The 27,867-nt window shown below is 53.6% G+C and overlaps 11 protein-coding genes across 11 annotated transcripts; 7 read left to right on the forward strand and 4 right to left on the reverse strand.

Moving 5' to 3' along the window:
- On the forward strand, positions 1-890 carry PV07_06915 (uncharacterized protein). The gene has a single exon (XM_016393946.1). The coding sequence runs from the start codon at positions 309-311 to the stop codon at positions 630-632; it is 324 nt and encodes a 107-aa protein (XP_016247365.1). The 5' UTR covers positions 1-308; the 3' UTR covers positions 633-890.
- A 169-nt stretch (positions 891-1,059) lies between these two features.
- Positions 1,060-1,659, forward strand: PV07_06916 (uncharacterized protein; the record flags this gene model as incomplete). Its single annotated transcript, XM_016393947.1, has 1 exon — positions 1,060-1,659. The coding sequence occupies one exon, from the start codon at positions 1,060-1,062 to the stop codon at positions 1,657-1,659; it is 600 nt and encodes a 199-aa protein (XP_016247366.1).
- Positions 1,660-2,221: 562 nt separating this feature from the next.
- On the forward strand, positions 2,222-3,331 carry PV07_06917 (uncharacterized protein; the record flags this gene model as incomplete). Its single annotated transcript, XM_016393948.1, has 3 exons — positions 2,222-2,268; positions 2,319-2,382; positions 2,435-3,331. The coding sequence occupies 3 exons, from the start codon at positions 2,222-2,224 to the stop codon at positions 3,329-3,331; spliced, it is 1,008 nt and encodes a 335-aa protein (XP_016247367.1).
- A 16-nt stretch (positions 3,332-3,347) lies between these two features.
- PV07_06918 (uncharacterized protein) lies at positions 3,348-4,452 on the reverse strand. Its single transcript, XM_016393949.1, has one exon. The coding sequence runs from the start codon at positions 4,014-4,016 to the stop codon at positions 3,684-3,686; it is 333 nt and encodes a 110-aa protein (XP_016247368.1). The 5' UTR covers positions 4,017-4,452; the 3' UTR covers positions 3,348-3,683.
- A 322-nt stretch (positions 4,453-4,774) lies between these two features.
- PV07_06919 (uncharacterized protein) lies at positions 4,775-7,125 on the forward strand. The gene is made up of 6 exons (XM_016393950.1): positions 4,775-5,610; positions 5,667-5,709; positions 5,766-5,901; positions 5,986-6,341; positions 6,391-6,655; positions 6,714-7,125. The coding sequence occupies exons 1-6, from the start codon at positions 5,535-5,537 to the stop codon at positions 6,732-6,734; spliced, it is 897 nt and encodes a 298-aa protein (XP_016247369.1). The 5' UTR covers positions 4,775-5,534; the 3' UTR covers positions 6,735-7,125.
- A 1,953-nt stretch (positions 7,126-9,078) lies between these two features.
- Positions 9,079-10,796, reverse strand: PV07_06920 (uncharacterized protein; the record flags this gene model as incomplete). Its single annotated transcript, XM_016393951.1, has 1 exon — positions 9,079-10,796. The coding sequence occupies one exon, from the start codon at positions 10,794-10,796 to the stop codon at positions 9,159-9,161; it is 1,638 nt and encodes a 545-aa protein (XP_016247370.1). The 3' UTR covers positions 9,079-9,158.
- A 6,783-nt stretch (positions 10,797-17,579) lies between these two features.
- Positions 17,580-20,139, forward strand: PV07_06921 (uncharacterized protein). The gene is made up of 3 exons (XM_016393952.1): positions 17,580-18,069; positions 18,131-19,535; positions 19,654-20,139. The coding sequence occupies exons 1-3, from the start codon at positions 17,726-17,728 to the stop codon at positions 19,750-19,752; spliced, it is 1,848 nt and encodes a 615-aa protein (XP_016247371.1). The 5' UTR covers positions 17,580-17,725; the 3' UTR covers positions 19,753-20,139.
- A 168-nt stretch (positions 20,140-20,307) lies between these two features.
- On the forward strand, positions 20,308-22,258 carry PV07_06922 (uncharacterized protein). Its single transcript, XM_016393953.1, has 4 exons — positions 20,308-20,500; positions 20,646-20,684; positions 20,831-20,946; positions 21,042-22,258. Exons 1-4 carry the CDS (start codon positions 20,498-20,500, stop codon positions 21,844-21,846), a joined length of 963 nt encoding a protein of 320 aa, XP_016247372.1. The 5' UTR covers positions 20,308-20,497; the 3' UTR covers positions 21,847-22,258.
- Positions 22,097-24,290, reverse strand: PV07_06923 (glutamate-tRNA ligase). Its single transcript, XM_016393954.1, has one exon. The coding sequence runs from the start codon at positions 24,067-24,069 to the stop codon at positions 22,231-22,233; it is 1,839 nt and encodes a 612-aa protein (XP_016247373.1). The 5' UTR covers positions 24,070-24,290; the 3' UTR covers positions 22,097-22,230.
- PV07_06924 (uncharacterized protein) lies at positions 24,251-26,227 on the forward strand. Its single transcript, XM_016393955.1, has one exon. It carries the CDS (start codon positions 24,510-24,512, stop codon positions 25,779-25,781), a length of 1,272 nt encoding a protein of 423 aa, XP_016247374.1. The 5' UTR covers positions 24,251-24,509; the 3' UTR covers positions 25,782-26,227.
- Positions 26,067-27,855, reverse strand: PV07_06925 (uncharacterized protein). Its single transcript, XM_016393956.1, has 2 exons — positions 27,539-27,855; positions 26,067-27,416 (listed from the first exon to the last, which is right to left on the reverse strand). Exons 1-2 carry the CDS (start codon positions 27,789-27,791, stop codon positions 26,245-26,247), a joined length of 1,425 nt encoding a protein of 474 aa, XP_016247375.1. The 5' UTR covers positions 27,792-27,855; the 3' UTR covers positions 26,067-26,244.
- Positions 27,856-27,867: the final 12 nt, after the last annotated feature.

Consider the following 27,867-nt stretch of genomic DNA (forward strand, 5'->3'; position numbering starts at 1 on the left):
TGACATGTGCGAAGCACCACCCGAAAAAGGGTAATATCGCACCCAAAACCTGTTTTTGAAGGCCCCCCTCCCTCGTGGCACTGGGTCGAACGTTTGTGGCGTGCAAAGAAAGGAAAGTTCCCACCTTTGAAGGAAATATATTCCTCTCCAGTTCCAACACCACCCCCCATCCAAACCACTTTCACCCTAACCACTGGGTAGCCAGATTGAAGATACACCGACCGTCTACTTGCCTTGTGATCGAGAAGTCTTTAACTCTCCAAAAACCATCCTCCTCCACCTCCCGAACTTGCCAGAGTCACGCCAAAATGTCGGACGATGCTGGGTTCTTCAAAAAGACGTCCGAGGCCGTCGCCAACGCCGGCGCCTCTATCGCAGGCGCTGTTTCCGGGTCCCTGTCACTAGGCGCCTCGGCCAGCCACAAGAAGACAACCACGACGAAAACAAAGACTACCCTCCCCGCAGAACAACAACAGTACTACATTGCAAACGGAGGGGCGGGACAGCCTCCCCAAGGACGCATTACCAGTGGAGGAGTGGGCGAGCAGAAGAGGATTACCTCAAAGGAGGCTGATGCCTTGTATCAGGAGCGTATGGAGGACGAGTACGCGAAGAGGGAGGGCGGTGCTTGAATACGGCGGGAACAACAGGTTCCTGGTGTCAGCTAGAACTGAGCCAGGGCAGAGCGCCGGACGGTTGTCAGGCGTCTCGAGCGATTATAGATTAGGGCGTAGGGTTCCTCAACTCAGGATTATTCTGCTCGCCTTTTCGTGAGTGCAAAAGATATTTCTTCCAACCTGCTGAGCTCTTGGGTAGCATTTCTGTACACTGTGTAGGGATCCCAATGCCGGGTTGAACACATGAAAGGGAAGATCGCATCGATATCCCACGACTTGCAGTGTGACATCATAGTCTTGCTGGAGGGAAACCTTCGGCAGATTCGGCCGCGAAACTCAATTGCGCTCTGCCCTCCTGCGATTCTTTACAACGGTATCAAATCGACAAGACTGGTGCCTGTCTGGAGTATAACTCACGATCCAACTATCGCTATATCTTGTCATGGCTCCCGACGTGTCAAAGGCACTGGAACTAATAGACACCGCTCACAGAGAGGACCCGAACACGATTGAAATCAAAGGCGAAAAAGTACCCTACGAGCTGCACTATGCTCAGAAAATGACCAAATTCCTCGACCTACACACCCCAAATGCCGGTCCCCTGCTTGTCACGGCTGCCCGGGCACAGCACTTCCGGCGCTGGGAAGTGCCTCGAGACAGCTACCCCCGCACCAAAGCCGGGTACTTCGCCTGGCGCACGTTCCTCAAAAATCGACAGGCCGAGCAGGTCAAGCAGATATGTGTGGAATGCTCGTACACCGAAGAGGAGGCGGGCAAAGTGGCGGCGCTGATTGCAAAGGAGGACCTGAAAAAGGGGGAAGGTAAGGGCGACGCCGACGCGCAGGTCATCGAGGACGTGGCCTGTCTGGTGTTTCTGGACGACCAATTTGACGAGTTCGAGAAGGGGCACGACGAGGAGAAGATCATCGGGATATTGCAGAAGACATGGGTGAAGATGGGGAAGAGAGGGCAGGAGCTGGCGTTGGCGATGGATCTGAGTGAGAGGGCAAAGGAGATGATAGGCAAGGCTCTGGCTGGGTGATGGGAGGCAGGTCTGGCTTGAATGTGCTCGAGCAGACCAGCCGGAGTCGAGGACGGCCATATCATACCCTGCGTTCAACACTTGGACCACGACCTTGGCCGTCCCCAGGTGTCGATAGATCTGCTGGTTCTGGTATTGCAAAGGGAGGGACGACATCATCTACCAGCCTCCATTGTTGAAGCAATTCAGGGACACACTCGACGGAGAGTTCCCAGTGTTGGTCATCAGCCTCAGTCGAACAGGCGAGGGGTGTTGCACAAATCCCCGTGAGCCGTGGGACATTCCAAAAGCTCGCTGTTCCCAACTCGCCCACCACTGTTCCAGTCCCACAAGTTGGCAGCCAGGCGGGTAAAGATCGGTCCTTACGGTAGCATGTGGGAAATCGCGGGCACCAGCGGGCCTCCGCACATCTCAACCCCGCGATATTCGGACACGTCCATCTTATATCAATACCCTGAGCACTCTCGAGATCTGACCTGGCAATCTGAGACTGGCCGTCTCTTGCAGAATCTGACGCACTGAAATCTCACACACTCGGTAGCGCATTCCTCGCAATCCAGAAATGTCTCCCTACCCGAAAGTCGACTGCCACTCCCACTTCCTGCCAGCGTGAGTTCATTCTCATAGGCGCGAAGTCCTATTAATCAGCCATCCAACAGAGAATACCGCAAGGCACTCGCTGAAAATGGCCACAAGAATCCTGACGGCATGCCAGCGGTCCCAGTATGTCTGCAGGGCGCCAACCAAGCAACATAGCTAGCTAACGGCGGGTCAGGAATGGAGCGAAGAGAGTCATCTCACCATGATGAAATCTATCAACGTGACCAAATCAATCCTCAGCATCAGCACACCTGGAGTCCACCTCAAGGCCGGAGACGATGCGCTTGCCCGAAAGCTTGCCCGACATGTCAACGAGGTCGGGGCAGACCTGAAGAAGCGCATGCCCGACCAGTTTGGCTTCTTTGCCTCTCTGCCTCTGCCGGACGTTGAGGGCGCCCTGCAAGAGATCTCCTATGCCTTGGATCACCTCAATGCTGATGGGTTTGTCGTGCTCACCAACTTCCACGGGACGTATCTCGGGCACAAGGACTTTGATGCCGTCTTCGATGAGTTGAACCGCAGGAACGCCGTTGTCTTCATCCATCCTACCACGCCGTGCTTGTCGTCCGGGACCGCGGCGACTCCGCTCCCTCAGTTCCCAAGGCCAATGTTTGAGTTCTTGTTCGACAGTGCCCGCGCAGTCATCAATCTGTTCCTGACCGGCACCGTGAAGCGATGTCCCAACATCACGTTCCACATGTCACACGTCGGAGGGGCATTCCCGCCCCTGATCAACCGGTTCTCGAGCGTGGCCGAGATCATGAAGCTGGGGGGATCTGCCAACGAGGTCACTCCGGCCTGGGTCAAGGAGAGGCTCAACACGCAATTCTACTTCGACACGGCGGGCTGGGCGTTCCCGGAGCAGGCAAAGGGGCTGCTGGAGTATGTCACCGTCGACAGGATGCTGTTCGGGAGCGACTTCCCATACACACCCTTGCCGGTGGTTCAAGCCTTGTCCAAGCAGCACGACGAATACCTGCCCCAGGTGTTTGCCAGTGACGACGACAAGGAGAAACTATGTAGCAGGAACGCTTTGCAGCTCTTCAAAAAAGCTTCCAGCAAGCTTTCTTGAGCGAGATAGCAAGAGGCATCGGATTAGGCTTTTCTAGACGATCACGAGGATCGCGTACGATCTACCCTTCGCCTCCTGGTGGGCGAGTCAGCTTCGACAATGCTGAATCTTTTCCTTATCAAGCTCTGTTCTCGCACCACGTCCTGAGACGCCTGTTTGTTTGGGCACACCAGGACCCTTTCGCTGATCATGCTGCACGACCGGGAAGCTGAGGGATGGCGGACTGCTCCTATTAGACTCCGGCTCATGGCTTGTCGTGTGACAAGGCTCAGGGCAGCTTCCTCCGCTTTGATCGGAGAACTCTTCCGAAGCCACAGCGCCCCTCCCTGCCCTCCAGCATTTGCAATGATCGTCATGCTGCTGTCGTCAGATAATGCCAGGTGAAGTCATTGTAGCAGCGACACTCAACAAGGGACTGGGCTGTGTAGGTGCGTTCAGGATGATATATCTGTGGGTGGCGCGTCTCTCGTAACCAGCCGTGGGTGACACTCCGCAAGAAATCAATCCATAAGCAAAGCGAAATTTGACAACCAGAAACCAAACCACCGCAACATTGTCTACTGCACTTAATTGATCCTGGTCTTGAGAATGGCGGACAGCCAGGCGGCAAACACGACGGGCACCTCAGAAGGTCCTGCATCCTCGCACTCGGAACTGTTTGGCCTGCAAGGCCAGAAGAGAGCATCGACAACCGCAGGCGCTGGAGCAGGATCAGGCATCATCGGGACGAGCGGGCACGCTGGAGCGGCAAACAAGGGCGTCGATCTCGACACAGGGAGCGCCATTCAGAGCGCAGGGGTTGCAGGCGTCGCAGAGGGAGGGAAGAGCAGCACTGTCACCGGATCTGGCGGCGAGACTCTCACTCCGAGTCAAGGAACCGGAGATGTTAGACCGGCTGGCGAAGAGAAGGGCGTCTTTGACAAGTTGAACCCGCTAAAGTGAGAGTGTGTTGAGGAGGAACACAGCAGCTCGGGGAGCAGGCAAGAAGTTGGCCTCGAGATTTGAAGGAGAAGGGAAGAAGCCATCAACGACTGTACAAACATGCTTGAGATATCCCAATGCGACTCCTTCGACTGGTTAATCGGTAGAATCTTCATCTCGTCCCAGTAATAAAAGCACATAGGCATACCATCCTCCCAAAGTCGGGAAAATACCATCGGGGGAGGGAGGGGGGGTTTAACTGCAAGGAGAGGGGTGGCGGACCGCGTACGTGCTAAAGATGGGCAAGCGGTGGTGGCGCGACCATTGACAAGCCCAAGCGTGGCAGGCGCTACGGGTTCCTCTTGGGCCTCACCAGGTAACGAGTGGTTGCTGCCAGGGGACTTGGGCGCCCGGGAGGCGCTTATAAGCCACACCAACGGACAACAGTCCCATCTGCGGCTGCCGTGGAAATGGGGAAAACGGTGCACTCGACCCTCTCTGTCTGGTCTGGCGGCTGTGATCCAACTCGCCTCGCCAACTTCGTGACTCTGCTGCAACTCTGTACAATACTACAATCCCAACCTCCAGACGCCAATGTCCAGCTTAACGTGACTCAATCAATGTTCTACCGTCCCTCTCTTCCTTGATCAACATCGCACCTCGCGATCGCTTCGCTCGCACGATCGCTGTCCGCGGTCAAGATCAAATCTCCTGCTCCGCGCCCGTTCCCGTTGCTGCGCTTTGCCTCGTTTATTCAACACGACTTCCACATTGGTCGCTTGATTATTTGCTGCACACTCGCGGCACCCAATCAGTCACCTTGTCACCTCCGGCATTTGATCGAGGAGACTCGCCCATCACGGCGTTGTCGAGATTCAACCACTCCTTCGACAACGACGACACCGAGCTCGACCACGAGGACAAGATATACATTGCTCCGCCGCCTCATTCCCCCCGGTCCGAAGCGTCCTCCTCGAGTCCTCCCTCCCCACGACCACCTCCCTTCTCCTCTCTCTATTTCCCCTCCGACGCCGAGCTCGACCGCATCAGAGCTACTGTCACCGAGACCTATTGCGACTCGCTTTTAGCCTCTGCCCCGGCGCCCTCCTTCGAGGAGGCTCTCGCCGAAGACGAACCCGGGTCCAAGGCTGAGCGCGAGACAAAAGCTGCCCTACCACAAGATACCAAGGCCCAGTCTTCCTCGGGCAAAGCTGTTGACGACGGAGAGCCGCCGCCCCCATATACCGAAGGTTCTAGTCCCCTAGAGTCGTTCACATACCTCATGGCGGCAGCAGGCGGTGCGGCCAGCATCATCACACAAGTTCAACAAACAGGCCCACCAATCAACACCCTAGGAGGTGAGTGGCGAAGCCAATCAAGGGGGGTGATGTAGACTGACTTGGTGGGCATTTAGCAGGCGAGGCGGCAGCTGATGAACACATCACCTTGGACTTGAGGTTGGTTTCCCCCAATACACTGAAAGCCAGCAAACAAAAGGCTGACCATGGTACAGGGGAACACATTTCACTCTTTCCCGTGATGAATTGTTGACTCTGCCCGAGTTTGTGTTACTATCATTATTCCCCAATGGCCTCCTCCCAGACGGCCACATGAACTCGTTTCATGAGGGCGATGTCTATCCCGTCGACGTACGTCCCTCTCAAAGTCCCCATCCCATTGTTGTTCTTAGCAATCCTTGTATCTATATCGGAGATGTAACATATCCTTCACAGTATGACCCAGCCTCCCTTCAGTATATGTTAAACTTTTTCCGAGATGTGGCTCAATCAATACCATCCACATCTCCCTCCCCAACCACCCCGCCAGAACATGACCCCATATCGATCGAACCGTTACAGGGTTCGACCAAAGATATGCTTCAAGATCGAGCGGGGATCATTGTCTTGAGAGAGGATCTTGACTTCTACGTCATCCCTCCTCGTGCCGACATTGAGCAGCCGGAAATGACCGAAATCAAGCGCGCCGCTGGGAAGTCCTTACTCAAGCAAGACGGAATCTTCTCCGGTCTTAAGCGGAGTGAAGAAGCAGGCACGACCGAGCAACATCTGATTGAAATGCTGACGGCAGGGTATGTTCCACGAAATGATCGGCCGAGATGGATATACTGACGCATGTAGCGGCTTTAATCATGATGACGCTTGGGGCCATCGAGCTGGAGAACCAAACAAGGCCGTCATTTGCAGCCTCGCGCTTGCAAGACTGCGGACTGACATCAAAGGAGATTTGGCAGGAAGCAACGTGGTGGGCATGGCTCAAAAGCTACTCCTCTTCTGGCGCAAGCCGGCTCGGCGATGCTGGTGGGAGGGTGTTGAGTTGACTGATGTGGAGGGAGTTGACGGGAAACTCAAAGTATGGATTCGAAGAGTGTGGACTCTCGAGATGGTAAGCATCCCCTTGGCCGAGCTGACGTGACGTGACGTTGGGCTTATATTCTTTGCAGAGCGTGATCGGCCTCCGATGACAGGATCGCCCTTGTTTGTGACTTTCAGTTTTGGCGCTTTGCATTGAGCGATCAGGCGAAAAAGAAGTTCAATTTGGGGATATCCATTTGTATGGAACTTGGGGAGTCTGGACCAGGTGAATGTGGAAGTTGTGCCTTGTCGCGGATTGAGCAGAGGGATCGCCTTCAAACGGCTGCGCGAGACACAACACAGCCAAGAGTTGGGTTTCTCGCCACTGTCAAGTCGTCCAGGGCGGGTCTTTAGTGAAGCTGAATCCTACGTTTATTCATTCGCAACTAGGGAGAATAAAAAAACTTATGTATATGAACCTCTGAGGCTGGGAGTTGAACAGCGGAAATTCCCCTGGCCTCTCCCACCCACGGAACAAAAAGATCTAGTGGCGGGTTCTAGTATACCTTCCACCATTTCCCTCGCAGGTGTTGCGGCTCCTGGCCTCTCCCCGGTGGAGAGCGTTCTCGAGCAATCTTACAACAGCCACCAGGTACTCTGGCAGGGACATGAGCGAGACCCCTACCGCAAGCTCGTGTCCCCTTTGGAAGGCCCCTCCCACCTAACCCACTAGACCTTTTCCGTGTCTGTAACATAGCCCCCCCTCTCAACTTGAAGTTGTAGGGGTCTCCAAGTGCTGGTTCGAACTTCAGTTGGTTGGCCGGTCCTTTTTTTTTGTTGTTGTTGTTGTGTGTGTGGTTTCTCACACTTGGGGGGGCTAATGTTGGGAGATATTTGGGGGGTTAAAAATATATCACTTCCCTTTTTTCTTTGCTGCTGGGACTGCCGGACCTTGTCAGAGGGAAGTAGTATATATCACTTCAGCCTTGTTCGCGGTTAAAAGTGGGGCGTGCCAGGTTATGCAAGGCTGAGGGGACTATGTAGCACTGTCTTGGCGATACTACTACCGCGCAGGAACGTGTCAGTGGTGCGAGTGAGTGAGTGAGTGAGTGAGTGAGTGAGAGAGAGAGAGAGAGAGAGAGAGAGATTGTGACTGAGATGGATGATGCTTGGGCTGGTGAAGCTTGGGTTTGAGATCGTCTACGAGGGGCCAGAAATGGTGCGTTACAAGTGTATCCATGCATACGTGTGTACGTGCGTGCGTTCACCTCTCCTTCCTACACACTGGGTATGGTGGTGTAGTACATTGTCAGCGATCAACCACTACTCATCCGCACCGCAAACCATCTTTTCAGGTCACTGAACCATGAAATCCCAAATGGCTCGAATGGAGATGCCTTGTTTTTTTTTTTTAAGAGGAGGGAGGCAGCGGTTGTGTTTATCTGCACGATAGATGATGCCCATTCTCGACACAGGAGACACCTGCGATGATGGCCTCCCGCGAACACCGCTCAATAGCATCGAGATCCATCACCTCGCCGCGGCCAGAGGTCAATCGTTTGTGGAGGCGTATATCTCTCGCCGCATTCTGCCAGTCGCACGAGGCTGAAGAGGCCGAGTTCGGCGTCTTCATGCCGATCCAGGCTTACTAGGCCCATTTCGGCGCCTGGACAATTCGACGTGCCGAGTACCATGCATCGGTCTATTCCTCATCGGATTTTCTGTGGCTGTTCTTTTGATGATGGCGAATACCCCCCGGAGCATAAGCTGCTGATCCAAATCTGGACAAGTGGCTCGGTCTCCAACGGCTGATGGTCAAACGATGCAGCACCAATGCCAGCAGCCACGGGACCGCGGTTCAGCACAGTACAAACGAGCAAAGTCGCAGTGATATGCAGTCCTCGGGAGTCGTTCTGCACATGTTTGGCACAAGCATCCCACGGGGTCCTCCACGTGGTGACTGTCGAATGCATCCAGCACCACACCGGACTTCGTGCGGCTGTTTGTAAAGGACCTGCAGACTCTTCCTTTTGTAAGCAGCCAAAGTGACAGAGGCGGAGCAAACCTTTCCGGGCATTTTCCTGCCAAGATTGAGCCCTGTCGCCGCTCCCAGAGCAATACATGCTTCGGAGGAGTCAGCCTCGAACAGATACATCTCGGGCATCTCTCTGGTGAGGGGTGCACAAGGCTCGAACACGTCATGGGGTTCTGCTCCGTCCGTGCCTATGGGAGACTTCAGTTCTTAGATGGGACGAATATGAGCAGGCTTGTGCTCGACTTCTTTTCGCACCATAGGATGCGTGGCGTCAGGCCATCACATGTCTCTTTGTCAGACAAAGGCTAATTTGGGTTATGCCAGACCAAGGATCAATCATTCTCGAACTCCAGGCCCTAACATAAGGTTTCGCGTGAATTTGAGTCGTTCAAAGAGCTGCAGATCGGTGCGATTTCAGCAGATTTGGTTGCCAAGATTGTGACAAAACGTTGGCAAAAGATCATAACAGACATGGTAGACGGCGAAATAGTCCGAGATGGTGGTCATCTCGGTGGAATCTTCTGGGTCGAGCCTCGCTGTAGCCTGTTCAAAAGCCAGTCTAAAGGTTCCATTCGAAGAAATCAAGGTCCAGCCTTTGTTCGTCTATTATCGGTCCGTACTTGTGCTCCGCGCATATACGCAACAAGTCATACACCATCGATGCACCGAGTCTAGTGCAGATGGGGGAGGAGAGCTTCCTGTCCTCGATCGACATGAGGGATTGTATCGTAATGCAAGCTTTGCGGAAAGTATCTTCCGCGGAGCTTGTGGTCGTGGTGAGTGCTTCCAAGACGCGCTCTATGTTATCCTGGAGTACTTCAACCGCAGAGTTATAGGACGACCGGAGAATCTTGACAAAGACAAAGCCCGCGAAGCAGATAGCGTAGCGGACACTGGCAGGAGTTAGAGACAGGTTCTGGCTGCCACAGAGATCGACAAGTTCGTATGCGTCCTGTTTTGCAACCTCCACGCAGTCGAGGATCCCTGGTGAGACTGGCATATCATCGAGCAGCGCGAATGATAGGACTTGCAGTTTTAGGTATAAGAAGCTAGTTCTGACCACATCGTCGATCCGATCTCGAAAAAGCTCTGTCTGGAGCGATGCGAAACGCTCGGTCCACAGATTTACGGCTTCTAGCCTTTTCTCGGGCTCCAGCATCCCAGATGTTGTGGGAGCGTCGGCACCGATGGCCAAATTCGCTTGCATCGCCAGATTGTAGACTCGACAGAGACCCGACAATCTGGGTTCGATGGCCTTGTTTTCAAAGGCTTTTAGTAAATGGAAGTCCACTCGGATTGACTGCGGCACCCCGCGACAGAGCGACTGCCTATGGTTCATGATGAAACATGCCAGCCAGGTTGTGGTTTTGACTTCCTCATCAACCATTCGCGCATTGGCTCGTTCATCCGAACCATGATCGTGTAGATGGGTTTGATTGGGACGGTGCAAGCCCAGCTGCAAGGCCATCTGAGTTGCCAGGCTGCAGTAGTAGTCCGTGGGATCCTCCATGATGGCTTTGATGGAAAATGGCCACATGGCCATGATCAGAAGGGCCTGCACCTTTTCAATCGAACGTGGTGATGAGTGAATGGTATCAGCGAGCATTGATCTCACAGGCGCCATGAGCTCCAGTCGGACCTTCCAACGAGCAGCTGCACTGCATATTACCCAGAACAACAGTGGGCTCTTTTGCCAAACGGCTTCCGGCGTCCGAACGGTCATTTTGAAGGGGAGGTAAGGATGACAGCGGGCAAAGTAGATTTTGAAATGTTCGTTGACTTGTGCCCTGGTAAGGGAGACGTTTCCCACGGATCGATATTCCGTAGAAGGACTCTCGGCTGTGTGAAGGTATATCGGCTGAGATGGCTGGACCGCTGGAGCTGATTCTGCGCTTTCATCCTGTGCGCCAGGGAAGAGCGATGTCCAGTCCAGAGAGACGAGAGCACCATTCCGAGACTCCGCTGGTGTTATCGCAGGAATTGCTGCGGTTGATTGAGCTTCCTCAAGCTCCTTTCGAAGGCGTTCGATCTCGGCGCTCATCCGCTGCACCGACAGCGCCTTCGGGGTTCTCTTGAAACTGGCGTCGAAAACACATGGCTGGTTGTAAGCGCGACAACGTGTGCAACCGCCCGCGATGTCGTCGTACTCACATCTCGCTTTCCATTGACGACATTTGATGCATGCCTTGGGTCTCATGTTCGGTGGGAGCTGACATTGGAGCGATGTAGGCGTGGGACGCGGTCAGAGAGAGCGAGAGAGGGGATGCGGCGAAGCCTGCATTGCGAGTCGGAGAACAAGCGAGCATAAATACCTACGAAGTACCGAGTACTCGGCGGCCAAACACGAAGCTGTGCGCGGAGCCTGGTCACGTGGCTCAGGCGTCCCAAGGCTGAGACTGAAAGGACTATACCAGGAAGAGCATACTATCGGTAATCAATAAAAGGGTGACAGGGTGGTTAGCCCTAGTACGGGCGCTGCGGTCGAATTCTACTGAAGTGTGACAGGTATTTCATCACCATAGCAACCACGCCAGTCACAAGGCGTGTTGACTAGATGACACTATGTGGCAGGCGGCACAAATGGTAAAGGAGAGCCATTTGAGCCATAGTAATACTTATTGTCACGGGCCAAAGAAGTTTCGTGCAAGCCGATCTGGCTCCCCCACGGCGTTAATCCGATCAGAAAGTATACCGGAAGTTGACGTGGAAATCGTGCAGTTCCTCCAGACTCTTGTTCATGTGTGGATGGATTTCTCCTCGCTGTGCATACTCCTCCAGAATCCGGTCTCGCTTCTTGTTGAGGTGTCGGTAAGTCAGCGAGAGCGCCACGACGGTCGCCATTGCCGTCACCAGGAAGGCCAAAACTACCGAGTGCCCCTTGATGTACCTGGGCCCGTTGACGTAGATGTTGGCGCCCATGATAGAAAAGCACTGACTGAAGACCTCGGCAAGCGCCCAGACCGAAGCTCGCTTGGTAAAGCCGCCGGTATTGATCACCAGCCACGCGACCATCAGGACGGTGGATGGGTACATTCCACTGGTAATGAAACAAGCTGCCAATATTTTGACAGAGGTTGGCTTGACGGTCAGCAACATGATGTAGCCAATTGCTGAAACCAGGAACCCGCAGAAAATGAATGGCCCCTTGATGTTGATCCGGTCGCTCAAAAAGCATGTGACGAGAAGCGTGACAAATGCACATGCATAGGGGATGACCGAGTACAACTGGGAGTCGACGGCACTCAAGCCAAAATCCTTGATGAAGGTCGGCAGGAAAACACCCACGGACGAGAGACAGAGGCCGGTAGTACCATTCAGAATGGCATAGCCATAGCTTTTAGGGTCCTTGAAGCAGGCCCAGATTTGCCACAAGTCAACCTTTGCTCCTTCTTTATTCAGGGCTGAACGGAGTGAATGTCAGCTCACTGATCCCACCGATACCGAGAAATTGCTCGCATGGATGATACTCACTGGCACTGCGTTCCACGGCGAGGTTGATCTCCTCTTCTGTGAAAAGCCAGGTCCTGGGCTTCTTGCTGTGTTTGATTCGGTCAGGGAATCTTGGAAGGAGGATTATGACCAACAGGCCTGCGAAAACGGCGATGACCCCTTCAATCAAGAAGAGCCACTGCCATGGAGAGCGTCCGCTGTTTTCTTTGTTCAGACGCTTGCCCAGCGCGTAAGCTATCAAACCGCTAAAGGCGCCCGAGAGAGTGGAAAAGGAGAATACAATGCCTTACGTGTCTGATCAGTAAAAATATGTTGCATGAGGTCATGTCCTACTCACCACTGCGGAATCCGATTTCGCGACGGGTATACCAGAGACTGCTGTAGACACCTGAACTCTGTACCAATGCCTGGCCGAAGCCAATGAGCACGCGCATCGCGAGGACTGTGCCGTAGCTTTTGGCTGCAGACATGCCGCAAAGAAACGACCCAAAACACACAACTGCTCCTCCGATGAGCAGGTTGGGAGAAACGAATCGCAGACCAATGGAGCCGGGAAACATGAATATAGTGTATCCTATGACTGCATCTCATCAGCTTGATCGCAGGGTCCTACGCGAGAGGAACAGCTTACAGAAGAATTCCGCCGCGTTTGAGTAGTCTTGATTCGAGAAGTTGAGTTCTTTCTGAAGTCCCAGATTGCGTCCATTGCCGAAACTGTTACGGTCCTGTACCAAGTCAGCCACATAGCGCCCCGGCATGGGGTCAATTCAGAGGCAAAGTACCAGGTACGTGACAAAGTAAACCAGAGCCAGAAGCGGCAGTAGGAGGAGATCTTGTTTCAAGATCAGTTTCCTTTCGAGTCCAGACGGGGCAACTCTTGGGCCATCCTTCGGCTGCAGAGCATAGCCAGTGCTGTTATTGATGCTCTCGACCCCGGTATCTTCAATGTTAAATGCAGACTCTTTCAAGTCAATTTCGTCCGCACCCATGATGGTTCGAGAAGATATTGTGTCTGGAGCAGAAGAGGGATGGATAGGAAAGTCACCGACAGTGGGCAAGAATGGGTTTGCTGGGAAGGAGATGGCTTATACTTCCTTAAATGTTCCCCAGAGTATGGGGTGACCCCGTTGTGGAGACTCTGGAGAAGCACATTCCGAGTCGCAATCACCCCGCCTTACCCCGGAGTCACCGGCCATCCGCCCCTGGTCATGCCGGTTCAGGGTTGATGAGAGCTCGAGATCAGAGCATCGGCAGAGGGTTGCAAAGGCGGACCGAAGAAAGCCGAGAAGGAGTCCAACATCATAAGGTGCTCGTTGCCAGTAGACCAGAGCTTTCCTTACTGACAGATTTTCTACTGGTTATGACAATAGAGCGGGTGATAAATAGTAGCCTCGGAGGCGTAGAGTATTGGAATAGCGCTGAATGCAGCCGTTGTCTCAACTCAGGCTTTGTGTGGAAATTACACTTTGATGAGCTCGTTGGCTTTCTGGCCAGTGCGACTTCTTTCCTTTCTTGGTTCACAAGAACCAGCCAGGATGACCAGCGGTTCGCCATCAAGAGTCACACGTATTGTCCAGAGAAGAACCGAGAGAGCTGTCTCGGGGCGAGATCGCTAGATTCGTCGGAAATTGGAGGTCTATCGGCACCAAGTGAGCGACTCGGGATGTGGGTGCATTGCATTAGTCCCAACCAAGTTGCCGATTGCTGTCACTGATGCGAAATTCTTCCGATCGCTCTTCACATGTTCCTTGACCGATCCTTGTCCTGCCGAAATATTTCTCAACAAAAATGCTCTTTTACTGAGTAGAAGCACACGATTTTATAAGGTGCATGACCAGGGCTTCTCGCCTCGAAAGCACTACATATTAAACCATAGCAGATCACAATGTCTTTGCTACAAGCAGTTGAGCGAGGCACTCGCATCTTTGATCTTTCAGTGCCAATGCACAATGGAATGCCATCATCTCCTTCGAACGTCCCTTTTTCGCTCGCGATTTCCAAACGACACGGCGACTTGGTCCGAGCTGGCAACTCCGGAGGGAGTGGCTCGAATGCCGTCATCATCACAGGCGATCATGTCGGCACTCACATCGATGGACTCTGTCACGTTGCAAGAGATGGCGTCCTTTGCGGAGGTGTAGCCGTGTCAGACGCCTGTGTCGGAGGACTTTACGTGCAACTCGGGGTAGAGACCATAAAACCCATGGTGTGCAGAGGAATTTTTCTGGACATACCGGCCCTGAAAGGCAAGACGCGCTTGGAAGCAGGCGAGGGCATCTCAGACGAGGATCTCAAGCAAGCACTCGGATCCACTCCCCTGAATGAGGGTGATGTTGTGTTGATCCGAACCGGATGGACTCAACTATACTCCGATCCCGTCGCCTACAAAGGTCACTCAACGGGCACGCCTGGTGTAGACGCGAGTGCTGCCAAATGGCTGGCTTCCCACAAGATCCGGGCAGCGGGGGGCGATACCATCTCTTTCGAGCAGGTCGCCATTGGACCCAACTTCTACAAGAGACCGGTTCACGGCACCCTCCTCTGGGAGAACGGCATCCACATCATCGAATTGATGGATTTGGAGGAACTTTCGAAGGAGAATGTCAAGGAGTTTCTCTTCGTACTATCTCCTCTCAAATTAGTGGGAGCAACGGGATCTCCTGTGCGTCCATTGGCGATAGTAGATGCATGATGATGGGGATGATCGTGCAAATTCACACACCGTTGTAAAGGGCCCGCAGAGTAGATACGGTGCCCCAAGGCGATAAAAAAACAAAGACTGGCTTTTATTCTACCAGCAGCATTGAGATATGAATGAGAAGTCTCTTGGTCAAGGGACCCTTTGATGCTTGCGGGCTAGATTAGTCCAGCTATGGCCTAAACTCTCGGAAGAGGTTGACTCGAAAGTCTCTAGATCTTGTCCTCGGAAGACACTCTGTAGCAAACCAGGTTGGTGGTCGATGTAGAAAGCGTCATGACTGAGACAAGTTCGCTCGCTCTATGGTTGTCGATTTCACATCAAGCAAAGCAAGCCTCGCCCCATGCATCTCCGCTACCCTAACCCTATTTGGAAGGAACCTATTAAGAAGGTTAACCGGCTTTGTCGCTGTGGCTCCACAGGTCCTGTACCTTGCATGTCTACCACTACCTAGGTATCTAGGTAGTTATTACATCTAATAGTTGGATAGGTCAATTGCATCAACCAACTTGGTGACACAATCTCCGCCCGGAATGCACTTGATGCTTGTCTGAACTTACAGGGTTTGTTCTGGACAGCTTGAGAGTATGATGGCGATTTGGAATCCTATGCGCCCTTGCTGTCCGGAACCTGCCCCTTGGCGGTATGCCTATCTGCTATAGTGCCAAAAAGTCGGCCAGAACTGGCGCGATATTCCCTCTTTGTTGTGGTCGAGGCGCTATTCATGACATTTCGCTATTCTGGGTAGTACCATTTCACGCAGATGGGTCCCTGTTCTCCAAACCCGTCCTGGATTGCGAGGAGTTTCCCGAGCTGACCTGTCTCTACGTTTCGATCGTAGATTGACACCCATCCATTGGCCTGTTGGGTGATCGCGATTCGGTCGCCTTCCTTGTTCAGGGAGAAGTGGCGAGGAATATAACCACCTGCATGGGCTTCGTTAGCCAGGGTAAGGGCACCCGAATCTTGGTCAATGTGATATGACAGAATGGAATCCGCGACAACGGTGTGCTCTGGATCGAAGGGTGACTTTATCTCGAAAGCGCGGTCTTTGCGCACTGAGCAGATCAGGAACCTGTTGTCGGGCTGGACGGAGAGGTGGAGCATTGTCAGCATTTATATACCTCAAGAGTGGAATACAAAGGAAATTCCAAGGAAAGCGCTGCCTACTGATATGTCCAATTGAGAAGCGCTGGTTGCATGTTCGCCTGGTGGTAGCTCGGGGAACTTGAGGAGCCTGGTTCCCCGCTGCATGAGGTCAATCTCATCACCTTCTTGCTGAAAGGACAGCCCACCCTCGGGAAGGTATTCCACTCGATAAGTCAGGATAGTGCATATATCCTGATTCAAGATGTATAGCATGGTTTTACCGCAGATCACGGCGAAGATGACGTGTCTGGGGAAGGAGGGTTTGCGCTCCAAATCCAAGCCACCAATCTCTGAGATCTGATGAAGGGAACTTGGATCTTTAGCGATGCTGAAGACGCGGATCCGATCTGCCCCTAGGTCGGGCACAAGAAGATAGTTGCCAGTCGGGTCGACCACCGTCTGATGAGGGCGAGGCTGATCTTGAGATCTACCAGATCCAGCAATGAAGCTGGGGAACTTGAGAATTTGTACTTCGTGGAGATGCCCAGGGTCTTGTATATTGTAAGTGCCAACCAAACCGGAATAACTGTAATCTTCAGCAATTTAGAACACCGACCCAGTTTGCTAACTCACTAGTAAGGAATCGCCAAAGCGTTTCGATCGTTGTAGAAGGTCTGGTATGCCGCGCCAACATGAGCAGCCAAACTGTCAAGTCGTTCCAGACTGCCATCTTTGCGAATAGAGTATGAATTGAGACTCCCCTTCAAGTTGGCGCCATCGTTGCTGTTGCAGAATAGAACCTTCTTCTTGGTGTCCAAAGTGATCCAGGACGGATTCGGAGCGCAATCCTTGCACTCTGCAACTACCTTTAGATTACCTGTGGTCTGTTCCTCGCTGAACTCGATGGTTCTCAATACACCGTCATAAGAAGCTACAAAGAGGCGCTGCATCTTAGAAAGGACATGTAAAGCGCTCATCGGGTCAAAGAATGGACGAAACAAGTCACTTGTCAATGTGCAGGGGACTCACCTAGTTTGAAGAGAACTCCGGAAAGATCGAGCATCATTGACTCGAGGATACCTAGGCATCATCCTCATGGCTTTGACGAATTATCAAGATTCCTTGCGACACGGACTATGTTGCTTGCAAAAAGAGCCGGTTGTTGCCGTCCACGGGACCACAAGACTGTCGTGTAAGAGCATTGCGAGCGCGGCCGGCGAGGACGTGACAGTAGACTTGGATCGCTGTTAGCCTGTTACCGCAATGCCTGAGTACACTTGTCTTTTCCTCGGTTCCTAGCCGACACCATGTTTTATTTTAGGCAAGTGTGGAGTAGTATTGAGTCTGCGTCAGTGTTAGAGTGCCTTAACTGGACGGATAATCTATTCGATTCGCAAACAGAAGCCCAATAGATGGCAGCAACGCAATCAGTCGTTCTCACCCTGGAGACGACTCATATTGTTGAAGCAACGTTGAAGCAAGATGTCGGCAGTGTATCAGAGGGCGAGGATGCCCTATGGAGACGACAAAAAGGCTGAAAGGTCCCTATGTGTCGTCCCACCCTCTGGGTTGCCTGGTTTACAAGTTGGCACAGCCATTTCATTGGCTCCGCTCAGGAGGATTAAGCTCTTTCCTATCATAGACTAGAGCCTTGGCATAACCGGAGGCTGGAAATGGCTTGGCACTAGACCCTACTCGGAAGGGATCGAAAGTCGCGACTGCGAACATTTCTCCAAGCCTCCAGTTACTGCTGCGCATTGCGACACGCTCCAGACAATATTCTTGAGATTCTCTGACGGGCGTGGCGCGCGGAGCGGATTCTTCTGACCGTCTTTGCGTTTGACCATGTCATAGTGTTGTACCACTTGTCTTGCCGACCGCGATGAACCATGGCGCCCGCGCAGGCATATGTGACCAGCTATCCCCCGCGAATCCGCCAATACACTAATACCCTCCTTCAACCCGTGCTTCAGACCCAAAATGTCGCTCCGGGGGGTCGCACCACCAAACGAGGGACGACAATAATCAACTACGCAGATGATGCCTACGATGAAGACGACTTTGAAGACAGCGAAGGGCCCGGCCGGCGGCCAACCGGTTTGCGATCGTTGCGACGGGAAGAGCTCGAGAAAAAGGAACCGCAGCATGAAAAGGTGGGAAAGGAAATACATGAGCCCGTCGACCTGCAGCCCATATATCGAGACTGGATAATTAGGAGGACCGTCAGGCCTACGTTAGTACCGTCTCTCGTCTGTTAACCCGTGTGTTGTTATTGACGAAGTTGCGCCGAACAGGACAGATGCTCAATCACATATCCAATCGCAACTCCCACTCACCCTTATACCCATACGCATCGATCTCGATGTGCCACCCCACCAGCCCGATGCGCCTTTCCCCCTGCCACGCGCGGGGATCGATATCGGCGTCAACCCTTCACTACCAATGTTCAAGAAGCCTGAGCTATTGCCGGGTTACAAGATACGCGATATCTTTTTGTGGAATCTACACGAGAACCTGCTCACCCCGGATGATTTCGCGCAGTGCTTCGTTCGCGAACTGGACTTGCCGAACCAAATAGGCCTTGCAATGAACGTCAGTCAACAAATACGAACCCAACTGGAAGACTATGCTGGAGTGGCCATGCATCCTCTCTTCCACACCCAGCAGAAGAGATCACAAATGCCTGATACTAACCCCGCTCCCACACCGTCGGCTTTCGTCAACGGAAGCTCGCGTGGCGGCACACCCCGGGCACACTTGGGAGCGTCAATATCTCGTCCAGCCTCTACAACACCGGGCACTCCCGCTGCCTCGACGCCTCATCCGATTACGTTGACTAATGGCGCATCTATAACGGCGGTTGCTTCCCCCCTGCCGCCAGAACCACAGATTGAGCAGCAGGATGACTCTGAGGATCCGTATCTCAATCCCGACGACACCTACCGTTGTATAATTACGCTGTCAATTTACCTCTCTTCGAAACTTTACCAAGACAAATTCGAATGGTCATTGCTACATCCCCCCGGGGCTGCAGAGGCGTTCGCAAGACAGACTTGCGCAGACATGGGATTGGGCGGCGAATGGGTTATGGCCATCACACATGCAATCTACGAAGCAGTGTTACGGTTGAAAAAGGAGGCTTGCGAAGGCGGTATGGTCATGATCGGTGGAAACCATTTAAGCGGAGAGATTGACAATCAAGCCGTCCGAGGCGAGGAAGGTGCCGGGTGGAGATACGACATTGACGATTTTGGTGCTGAATGGGAGCCGAAATTCGAGGCATTGAGTAAAGAAGAGATTGAGAAGAGAGAGGGGGATCGAGAAAGACAGCTGAGGAGATTGCGGAGAGAGACTGCCAAATTCAGCTCAACAGCTGGTATGCTGCCCTCCGCTCGAGAACAGGAAGCCCAGCAACGAGGAAGTTACTTTGATTACACCACCATCGGGAGCGCTGGGACAGGGGAGGAGACGCCACTCATGGGTCGTGGAGAAAGAAGTAAAAAGAAGCGGCGGTTCAGATCGCTATCTCCGGTGGCGAAGGCGCAGACCCCGGACGCGACTGGAAGCTCTGCTGGTGCAGGGTGGGGAGGCGAAGGCAATCGGTTACAGGAGTACGAGAGACAGAATTGGAGGTGCAAGCATTGTCTCATCTGGGGCAGCGCTGTTTGGGCTGTGCGGGATGGACCTATGGGTCCTAGAGTGAGTTCCACTTTCTTCCTGTTCTTGTTTCCTTTGCCATGGTTCTGCCTCCGTGTGGCTACGATGCTTGGTCTTGTTTGAGATGTGAACGATGCTGACTGGTGATGTTTGTGAGCAGACTCTATGCAACAGTTGCGGCTTGATCTACGAGCGAGACAAGAAGTTGCCGGTATGGAATGAAGGGCTGCATCGGCATACCTTACCTCTCGGCAGGTAATCACCTGGAGCTTGTTCCCTGCGCGAGTGAGGGCCCGATTGACGTGCGGCGCCTTTGTTCTTCTCTGATCTCGTCATATGCAATGGAGGGCTTGCGGTCGTTGTGCATTATATTTTTGGACCTGGCTAGGAATGGATCGATTCTCTGGTCCGAAAAGGGATAACCGCTGAGGATATTTGCCTCAGGGCAGCACGGCGTTCTATTCGGTGGAACCGCGTTGCAGGGCGCGAATATATCAGCCGGTCTTGCGTAGCATGTGCCTGCGCTGGGGGCTGGAAAAGACATGTAGAACTAACCCGGATTCTTGAAAGATTCCTCTTTTTGAGCAATATAATGTCTTACCTTGTGGCTTCTACATCAATCAAGACAGAAAGATCATTGACAAACAATAGAAGGGAGCTGCTGGACATGAAATCATCAGACCAGTGTTGTGTCCTTGCCTGCGACGAATGTCACAGCATCTCAGCCTTACCAGATAAGATAAGATGGCGGAGCGGGATGCGCCCTGCGCACGAGGCTGAGCTGCGCATTTGGAGTCCAGCAACAAATACTTGCCAGATCACGAATTGCGAATTTGCGCAAACACCAACTTAACCCCCATCTTGAGTTCCCGCCTTACTCTCTGCTCCTCAGTCTCTACCCATATCACTGCTTCTTAGATATGCGGTAGTGCTATCGTCCCTGTCCTCATACTTTTCCCTTACTACGTAAACTCGGAAGCCCACTTGGAAGAGTTGACGTGGAAATGGTATGTTCGTCCCTCTCGCCTCCATTCTCACGGACAGCATACTTGGACCCGACAAATACGTGGTTTCTGTTTGACACAGCCCCTTTGATGGTTCTCTGGGTCTGAAATTGCTAGAAATGACATGGCTAACTTGGCTCCAAAACAGGCGCAGGTCATTGCGAACTCGGGCCATGATGATATGATTGTAGGTTGCTACCTCTCCTCGGCCGCCTTTGTGTCCTTCGACGTATGAGAAATGCTTGCTTCGACATGAAGATAGGGTCTTGAATCTCACGTGGGGAATGAATTCAGGAAAGAGGTGGCTAACGAGTGTGACGGGCGTTTTCACAGCACGATGCGGTCCTCGATTACTATGGCCGACGACTTGCGACCTGTTCAAGCGACAAGACTATCAAGATCTTTGAGATTGAAGGCGACCAACACCGGTTAACAGAGACGTTGAAAGGGTAGCGTTGTCCACCTATACCCCCCCTCATTCTGGCATTCTTGTTTTCCCAACTACCCCAGACTCGATAACTAACAAGCGGTGTCACGTATACAGCCACGAAGGCGCCGTCTGGTGCGTGTCCTGGGCCCATCCGAAATTCGGCACTTTGCTGGCCTCCTCCTCCTATGACGGCCGCGTGCACATCTACCGCGAAACGCCCTCACAACAATCGCAGCCGGGCCAACAGTCACAGTCCTCATGGACCCTCGTCTTCACGAGCACATTCCACACCGCCTCGGTAAACATGGTTTCTTGGGCACCACCGGACCTTGGCTGTCTGCTGGCGTGCGCCTCGTCGGACGGCAACGTCTCGGTCCTCGAGTTCCGCGACAACCAGTGGGGGCACATCATCTTCCCGGCGCACCCCATGGGCGTGAACGCGGTGAGCTGGGCGCCGTCTGCCCCTCCGGGCGCCATCACGCGGAAAGACCCCGGCACCGCGGGCAGTGGCGGGCTGGTCAAGCGGTTCGTCACGGGCGGGAGCGACAACAGCGTCAAGCTGTGGGAGTTCAACCCGCAGACTAGCACGTACGAGAACGTGCTGGTCCTGCCTAACGGACACGCCGACTGGGTCCGCGACGTCGCCTGGTCGCCCACCCTGCTCAGCAAGTCGTACATCGCCAGCGCGAGCCAGGACAAGACCGTCAGGATATGGACGTGCACCAACATGGGCTCCGGCGCCGGAAGCGTGGGGGACTGGACGCTGGCCAAGACGTTGGAGTTTGACGCCGTGACCTGGCGCGTGAGCTGGAGTCTGAGCGGGAACGTGCTCGCCGTCTCTGGGGGCGACAACAAGGTCACCCTCTGGAAGGAGGACTTGAAAGGCAACTGGGAGTTGGTCAGGGAGGTTACCGAGTAAGAGGTACCTAGGTCATCGGGGTGGTGGTGGAATGTCTTAGAATCAATGTCCGCCGTCCTTGAGCTGTGCGATCTAGTGCCAGGGGAAAAAAGTTCCAGAGATATCATGGAAAAGGCGACTCTACTGACGTTGTCTTCGGGGGCTTAAAGCTGTCCTTAGCGGAGATCTCTATGGCTTCCGAGCAAGCATCTGATACGCAAAAAATAGGCGATGAGAAGGCTTTGATAGATTAACTCACTATCGAAGGCTCCTCCACGTCTGGACTATACCGCATGATGCATGTCAAATTTCCCACCGGGCTGCGTGAACGAGGAACGGGTCGAGACATGCATAAACTGAGAGGAGTAACCGGCGCCATTGTTATTGTTATTTTCTCTACTGCTCCTATCGATGCAGCGAATAGCCCTTCCACTCCTTCTCGACTCTCCTCTTGCCCTCGACATCGCCTTTCCAACCCTGAGCCTGAATGACGGGCCTGGTCCGAACGGTCTCCAGCTCTCGGGCTCTCAAGTTTGCTTCTTGGATCCTCGTGATACACGTCCCTCTCCCCAATATCTCCAGCGTCTCAGCGATGCCGGGCCCTTGTCTCCCGCCCAGCAATGCCCAGCGCAAATAGTGGTACAGTTCCCTTTTCCAGGTCCTCGGGTCGACAGACTCGTCTGGGAGGCTCGCTTCGAGAGCGCGGAGGTGCGAGAGGTGCGTATCTCTGGTCCAGGATTCCTCGGGTATCAAAGCAAGAGTTGACGCTGCGACCCGGAGAGGGTGGAGGAATGCGAATCCGCCTACGTCCAAGTCGCCTAGGGATACAGGCTCGAAGAATAAAGAGCACTGTTCCGCGAACTGAGATGGTGAGCGGTAGTGCAGAGACTCGACCTTCAGTAGCTGGGCGAGGACATTTCTCAACTGCCTTTTCCGCGATCCCGTGTCTAGAAACTGCATGATCCTCCCAGCGCCGTATTTCTCCAACACAGAAACAGCCACATCACGAATCATTTGCTCAAATTCCTCTCCCCCGGCCAGCACTCGCCGGCGAGCGTGTTGTTCCTGTAAGAAATTCAGTTTGTCGAAGGACACGATGGTGTTCCCCTTTGTGATCTTCAGGTCGAAGAGTGATTCGAGCCGGGCGAGGTCCATGACATCTCGCTTCTGGGTGTGCGACCAGCCCAAAAGCGCGGCGAAATTGATCAGCGCTTCGGGAAAGATCCCTTGGTCGCGAAACTGTGAGATATCGGAGTTGAAGTTCCTCTTGCTGAGCTTTTGCTTGTTGCTGTCGACTAGAAGTGGGACATGCGCATAGGCTGGGGGCGTCCAGTCCAGGGAACTATACAGCGCGACATGCAGAGGCGTCGAAGCCATCCACTCAGAACCCCTGACGACGTGAGTGATGTGCATCTCATGGTCATCGCAAACATTTGCCCAATGGTACGTAGGGAAGCCATCGGACTTCATCAGGATCGCGTCCTCATATACGGGTTCATCCACCAGTAGTCTCTTGGTCTTTTCAGCCCCGTGGCCTTGGGATTTGCCGTAGACGAGGTCATTGTAACGAGGCCATTCGTGGGGAGAGAGAAAGCGGATAACATGTGCTTCACCACGATGAGCCTTCTCCTCTGCCTGGGCCGGGGAGAGGCTGTTCAGGCATTTTCGATCGTATCCCAAGCTCAATCCTTTTTGGTGGCGGCGACGATTGAGTTCATCCAGACGGTCCGACGTGCAGAAGCAGCGGTACGCTTGTCCGGCCTGCAAGAGTGTCTCGATATGTGTTTTGTACAACGCAAGTCTTTCAGACTGTCGATAGGGGCCGTAAGGACCTCCTACCTCGGGGCCTTCGTCCCATTGTAGTCCAGCCCATCTCAAATCTCTGTATAACCGGTCCTCCGCACCGGGTATCGTTCTCTTTGCATCGGTGTCTTCGATTCGAAGGAGGAACTGACCGTGTGTCGCTCGAGCGAGGAGGTAATTGAACAGCGCGGTACGGATGGAGCCAAGATGCAGGTTGCCTGTGGGAGAGGGAGCAAATCGAGTTCGCGCTGGTGTTGAGGGAAGCTTCCCTCGTTTCTGGGTGGGATGCGTGCTGCTACTACCGGCGGGCGAACTGGAGGAAGACGCGGTCGAGGCTCTGCGACTCGGGACAAGCGAATACCCCTTCGTCGCCGCTGTTTGACGGGCACGGCATGAATTGCACACCCATCCAGTAACGTGGATGGCAGGCCTCGCCCTCATGTGCAACGAGGGGAAACGTCGCTGTTGATAGAGAGGATGCAAGATGTGGTAATCAGACAAAAAAAACTCCAGGACTCGAAAGCACCAGAAGATTCACGCATCCACCAGTAGGAAAAGAGGGAGCATCCAAACTCTTCCAATGCTTCTACTCCTCCGCCGTCCGGGTCAATCGCTCAGGTATCCATGCACATGCAGCCCTATAGCCTCTGGTGCGAGCCACTGAATCTGTTGAAGTTAAGGCCCCGTTTTCGTGCTAAGTGACAAAACTGCGAAGTCCCCTCCACTCATCTTCCACCACCCCAGCAGAACCTGTCGATTAGTTGTCATCCGCTGGCCGCCTTGAAGGATTTATTATTTTTTCCTCCTTTCATCAACCACAATACTCTCTGCTTCCTGAACATATTTGTCCACACACCGACTCTCCCAACACATCTGAAAACATGAACGGCGATACCACCGACAGCGGTCCCGAGATCGATCTCTACGAGATCCTCGGCGTCCCCAGAGATGCCTCCCAAGCCGATATCCGCAAAGCATATAGAAAAGCGGCTCTTGCCAGCCACCCCGACAAAGTGCCGCCCGAAGAACGGGAAGAGGCAGAGGCCCGTTTCAAAGCCGCCTCCCAGGCCTACGAAATCCTTTACGATGACGAGAAGCGACATCTCTACGATGCCCATGGCATGGCGGCCTTCGATGGGTCCCGCGGCCCCGGCATGGGTGGGGAGGTGAACATGGAAGATATCCTCAACATGTTCGGCATGGGCGGTGGGATCCCGGGGATGGGCATGCCAGGGATGGGAGGCCGCAAAATGCGACGAAGTCCCGATGAAAATCAGAAATACGAAGTCACACTGGAAGATTTGTACAAGGGCAAGACTGTCAAGTTCTCATCCACCAAGAACGTCATCTGTTCGAAATGCAAGGGTACGGGTGGTGTCGAGAAGGCGCAGGCGAAAGAGTGCTCCGCCTGCAAGGGGCAGGGCGTCAAACAGGTCCTGAGTCAAGTGGGGCCGGGCATGTTGACCCAGCGCATGGTTGAATGCGGTGCCTGCGAGGGCACAGGGCAAGTGTTCAACCCGAAGGACAAATGCAAGAAATGCAAGGGTAAGCGGGTCACGGAGGAGAAGAAGCAACTCGAGCTCTATATCCCCCGCGGCGCTCGGGAGGGAGATCAAATCAGACTCGAGGGCGAGGCGGATCAGGTTCCTGGAGCAGAACAGACTGGAGACATCGTTTTCCACCTGGTCGAGCAGCCTCATGAGGTGTTCCAGCGTACGGGCAACGATCTCAGTGCCAAACTCGACATCACCCTCGCCGAGGCGCTGACCGGCTTCCACCGCGTGGTCCTCAAACACCTTGACGGCCGGGGCATCGAGCTCAACCATCCACAAGAACCAGGCCAAATTCTCCGCCCCGGTGAAGTTCTCAAGATCCGCGGCGAAGGAATGCCCCTCAAGAAGTCCGATGCAAAGGGCGATCTCTACCTCGTCGTCGAGATCGGCTTCCCCGAAGATGGATTCTTCCTCGACAAGCCCGAGGCGTTGGAGCAACTGCAGAAACTCCTCCCGGCCCCCGAGCCGCCGATCGAGGCCGAGGAAGCCGACGAGGTCAGTTTCGAGGTGGCAGACATTGACGAGATCGGCGGCCAGGAGGCACAAGAGGCGTGGGAGGATGAAGATGGTCCGCACGGTGCGCAGTGCCAGACTCAGTAAAAATTTGCGGGTTCCCGGGATGTCATCGGCTAGTTGGACGAACGCGATACGATGTTATGATTCAAAGACATCCAGAAACGAGGGATGGTGGAAAGCAAAGCATTAGACGGCGTTTTCCATGCTGGGTTTCTGGGGAAGCATTGCACCGGCGTTTTGGTGGAAATGACGGAATGGAACTTGCTCTTGGGAGGGAGATGCCAATGCTCTCTTATGCTGAGAGGCGGCTTCGCATCCGTGCTTCCTGGCTTCGACTTGATCCGACTCGGTTCTCATTCTGATCGAACTATCATGTTGTTGGATGGTGGTTGCGGCTGGGAGGCCGAATCTTCCTGGGTCCACAGTATTGGATCTCTCAAAGCTGAAATATATATTTCCTCTATGTGAACAAGTCTTAGAACATGAACATTGCTCCACTTTCTCCATGCAAAGGGATCTTGATGTCCAACAGCTGGTTCCTTGTGCATTAATGCACTCCATTTTCGACGGGCTCTGGCTCAGGGGCACCTGAAGCCCTCAAGCGGCCCCCAGACTTCTTCCTCATCCTCTCCGCAGTCACTCTGTAACAAGCAGGAAACCAACTCTTCAGCTCTTCGCCATCTGCCCCTTTGATCATGCTTGCGGCTGCCTTTGCGCACAGGAAACACAAGACCATGCCATGTCCTTGAAACGAAGCTGCCAAATATAGCCCTTCCTCACCGGGTACTGGCCCTACAAAGGGATACCCATCGCACGAGAAGCCCATGACGCCTGACCAGATTCGTCGACATCGGCCATCCGGGTTATCTTTGCCCCAATTCCTAGTACCAAAGTATCGTTCCGTGCATTCTGAGAGGTAGTCTGCGCTGTTTTTGTCATAGGTGGTATCATCAGTATTCCCGTACTCGGACGTTCCCTCGTCTTTTGCAACGTGCATACCGCCTCCGATCACAATGTCACCTTCGAATCTAGAGCCGGCAGGGCGGGAGATCATGTACTCGAAGCCGTCGTTGTAAACGAAGGAGTATGTCGTTTCCAGCCCCTTCTGGGGCATATTTTGCCCCGGCCGTTGGGCAGTCACTACTCCCCGCAACGGAACGATCACGCCTTGCAGTTGCGGATAGAGATGTGCAGTATAGCCATTTGTAGCTAGGACGAGGGTTTTGGCTTTGACATTGCCACGTGGTGTCGATATGGTCCACTTTCCATCCGTGGGTGATTTGGATATGCTGTTCGCAGGAGTGTTGCATTGAAGATTCAGTCCCTTTTGCAAAGCAAGCTTTAGCACGCCAATGGTAAACTTGTACGCGCTCAGACTCCCTGATTCGTACTCAAGCGCTCCCACACTGTTCGGTGCCAGAAATTTCTCGGCCGTTTCCTGGCTGTTGTGGAAAATGTGCTCCGGGGCGTTTCCCTTGCCCATCAACTTCTCCATCAGCGAGACCGATTCTCGCGCATTTTGGAACTGTTTCTCGTCGTAAAAGACGTCAATGGTTTGACATCTGACAGAGTCGCAACCAATGTTGTTCTCGCGGGCGAATTTGTGTACTGAGACCATGCAGTTGTATTCCAGGTTGGTGATCTTCATGGCATCTTCCGCACCCACGGTTTGAACATTGTCGAGGAAAGATCGATAGGTAGCTGTCTTAGTGTGACCTCCTTTAAAGGAGCCATGTTAGGAAGTGTTCGTGTACCATGGAGGGGAGAAACGATCTTATCAGCTGGAAAGAAGAGCAAACATCAAAGTGGACGACTCAGCTTCTGATGACCTTGAAACCTACCATTCCGGCCACTGGCACCACTGGCAGCTTGACGTGCCTCTAGAAGGACGACCTTGAGGTCTGGATTCGAAGAGAGCAGGTTGTAGGATATAGAGGCGCCGCTGACTCCAGAGCCAATGATGGCGATATCAACCTCATTAGGGAGTTCTGGGGTTGTCCGGCAATCTGCTATTTCATCGGGAGGATCTTGCCAGTAACTCTGGATGGGATTGTCGCGGGGCAGACCTGGCGGTATACTGGCTCTTTGCTCCATTGGATGAAGCACGGGAGGACAGGATCGAGATCTAGGAGAGCAGGAGGAGATCTTGGAAGCTGACGGACGGTCAGAC

This window comes from Cladophialophora immunda (genome assembly GCF_000835495.1).
Source record: "Cladophialophora immunda strain CBS 83496 unplaced genomic scaffold supercont1.4, whole genome shotgun sequence".
Taxonomy (NCBI): Eukaryota; Fungi; Ascomycota; class Eurotiomycetes; order Chaetothyriales; family Herpotrichiellaceae; genus Cladophialophora; species Cladophialophora immunda.

Excerpts from the sequence above, each read along its gene's own strand:
- PV07_06915 (XM_016393946.1), top strand. The coding sequence starts at position 309 with ATGTCGGACGATGCTGGGTTCTTCAAAAAGACGTCCGAGGCCGTCGCC.
- PV07_06918 (XM_016393949.1), bottom strand. The coding sequence starts at position 4,016 with ATGCTCTCTTCTGGCCTTGCAGGCCAAACAGTTCCGAGTGCGAGGATG.
- PV07_06919 (XM_016393950.1), top strand. The coding sequence starts at position 5,535 with ATGGCGGCAGCAGGCGGTGCGGCCAGCATCATCACACAAGTTCAACAA. Across the intron at positions 5,611-5,666 it reads ACCAATCAACACCCTAGGAG|CAGGCGAGGCGGCAGCTGAT; the intron begins GTGAGTGGCGAA and ends GTGGGCATTTAG. Across the intron at positions 5,710-5,765 it reads CACATCACCTTGGACTTGAG|GGGAACACATTTCACTCTTT; the intron begins GTTGGTTTCCCC and ends ACCATGGTACAG.
- PV07_06921 (XM_016393952.1), top strand. The coding sequence starts at position 17,726 with ATGGCGCCCGCGCAGGCATATGTGACCAGCTATCCCCCGCGAATCCGC. Across the intron at positions 18,070-18,130 it reads AGGAGGACCGTCAGGCCTAC|GACAGATGCTCAATCACATA; the intron begins GTTAGTACCGTC and ends TGCGCCGAACAG. Across the intron at positions 19,536-19,653 it reads ATGGACCTATGGGTCCTAGA|ACTCTATGCAACAGTTGCGG; the intron begins GTGAGTTCCACT and ends GTTTGTGAGCAG.
- PV07_06922 (XM_016393953.1), top strand. Across the intron at positions 20,685-20,830 it reads CGGGCCATGATGATATGATT|CACGATGCGGTCCTCGATTA; the intron begins GTAGGTTGCTAC and ends GCGTTTTCACAG. Across the intron at positions 20,947-21,041 it reads TTAACAGAGACGTTGAAAGG|CCACGAAGGCGCCGTCTGGT; the intron begins GTAGCGTTGTCC and ends TCACGTATACAG.
- PV07_06923 (XM_016393954.1), bottom strand. The coding sequence starts at position 24,069 with ATGAGGGCGAGGCCTGCCATCCACGTTACTGGATGGGTGTGCAATTCA.
- PV07_06924 (XM_016393955.1), top strand. The coding sequence starts at position 24,510 with ATGAACGGCGATACCACCGACAGCGGTCCCGAGATCGATCTCTACGAG.
- PV07_06925 (XM_016393956.1), bottom strand. The coding sequence starts at position 27,791 with ATGGAGCAAAGAGCCAGTATACCGCCAGGTCTGCCCCGCGACAATCCC. Across the intron at positions 27,417-27,538 it reads TGGTGCCAGTGGCCGGAATG|GAGGTCACACTAAGACAGCT; the intron begins GTAGGTTTCAAG and ends GCTCCTTTAAAG.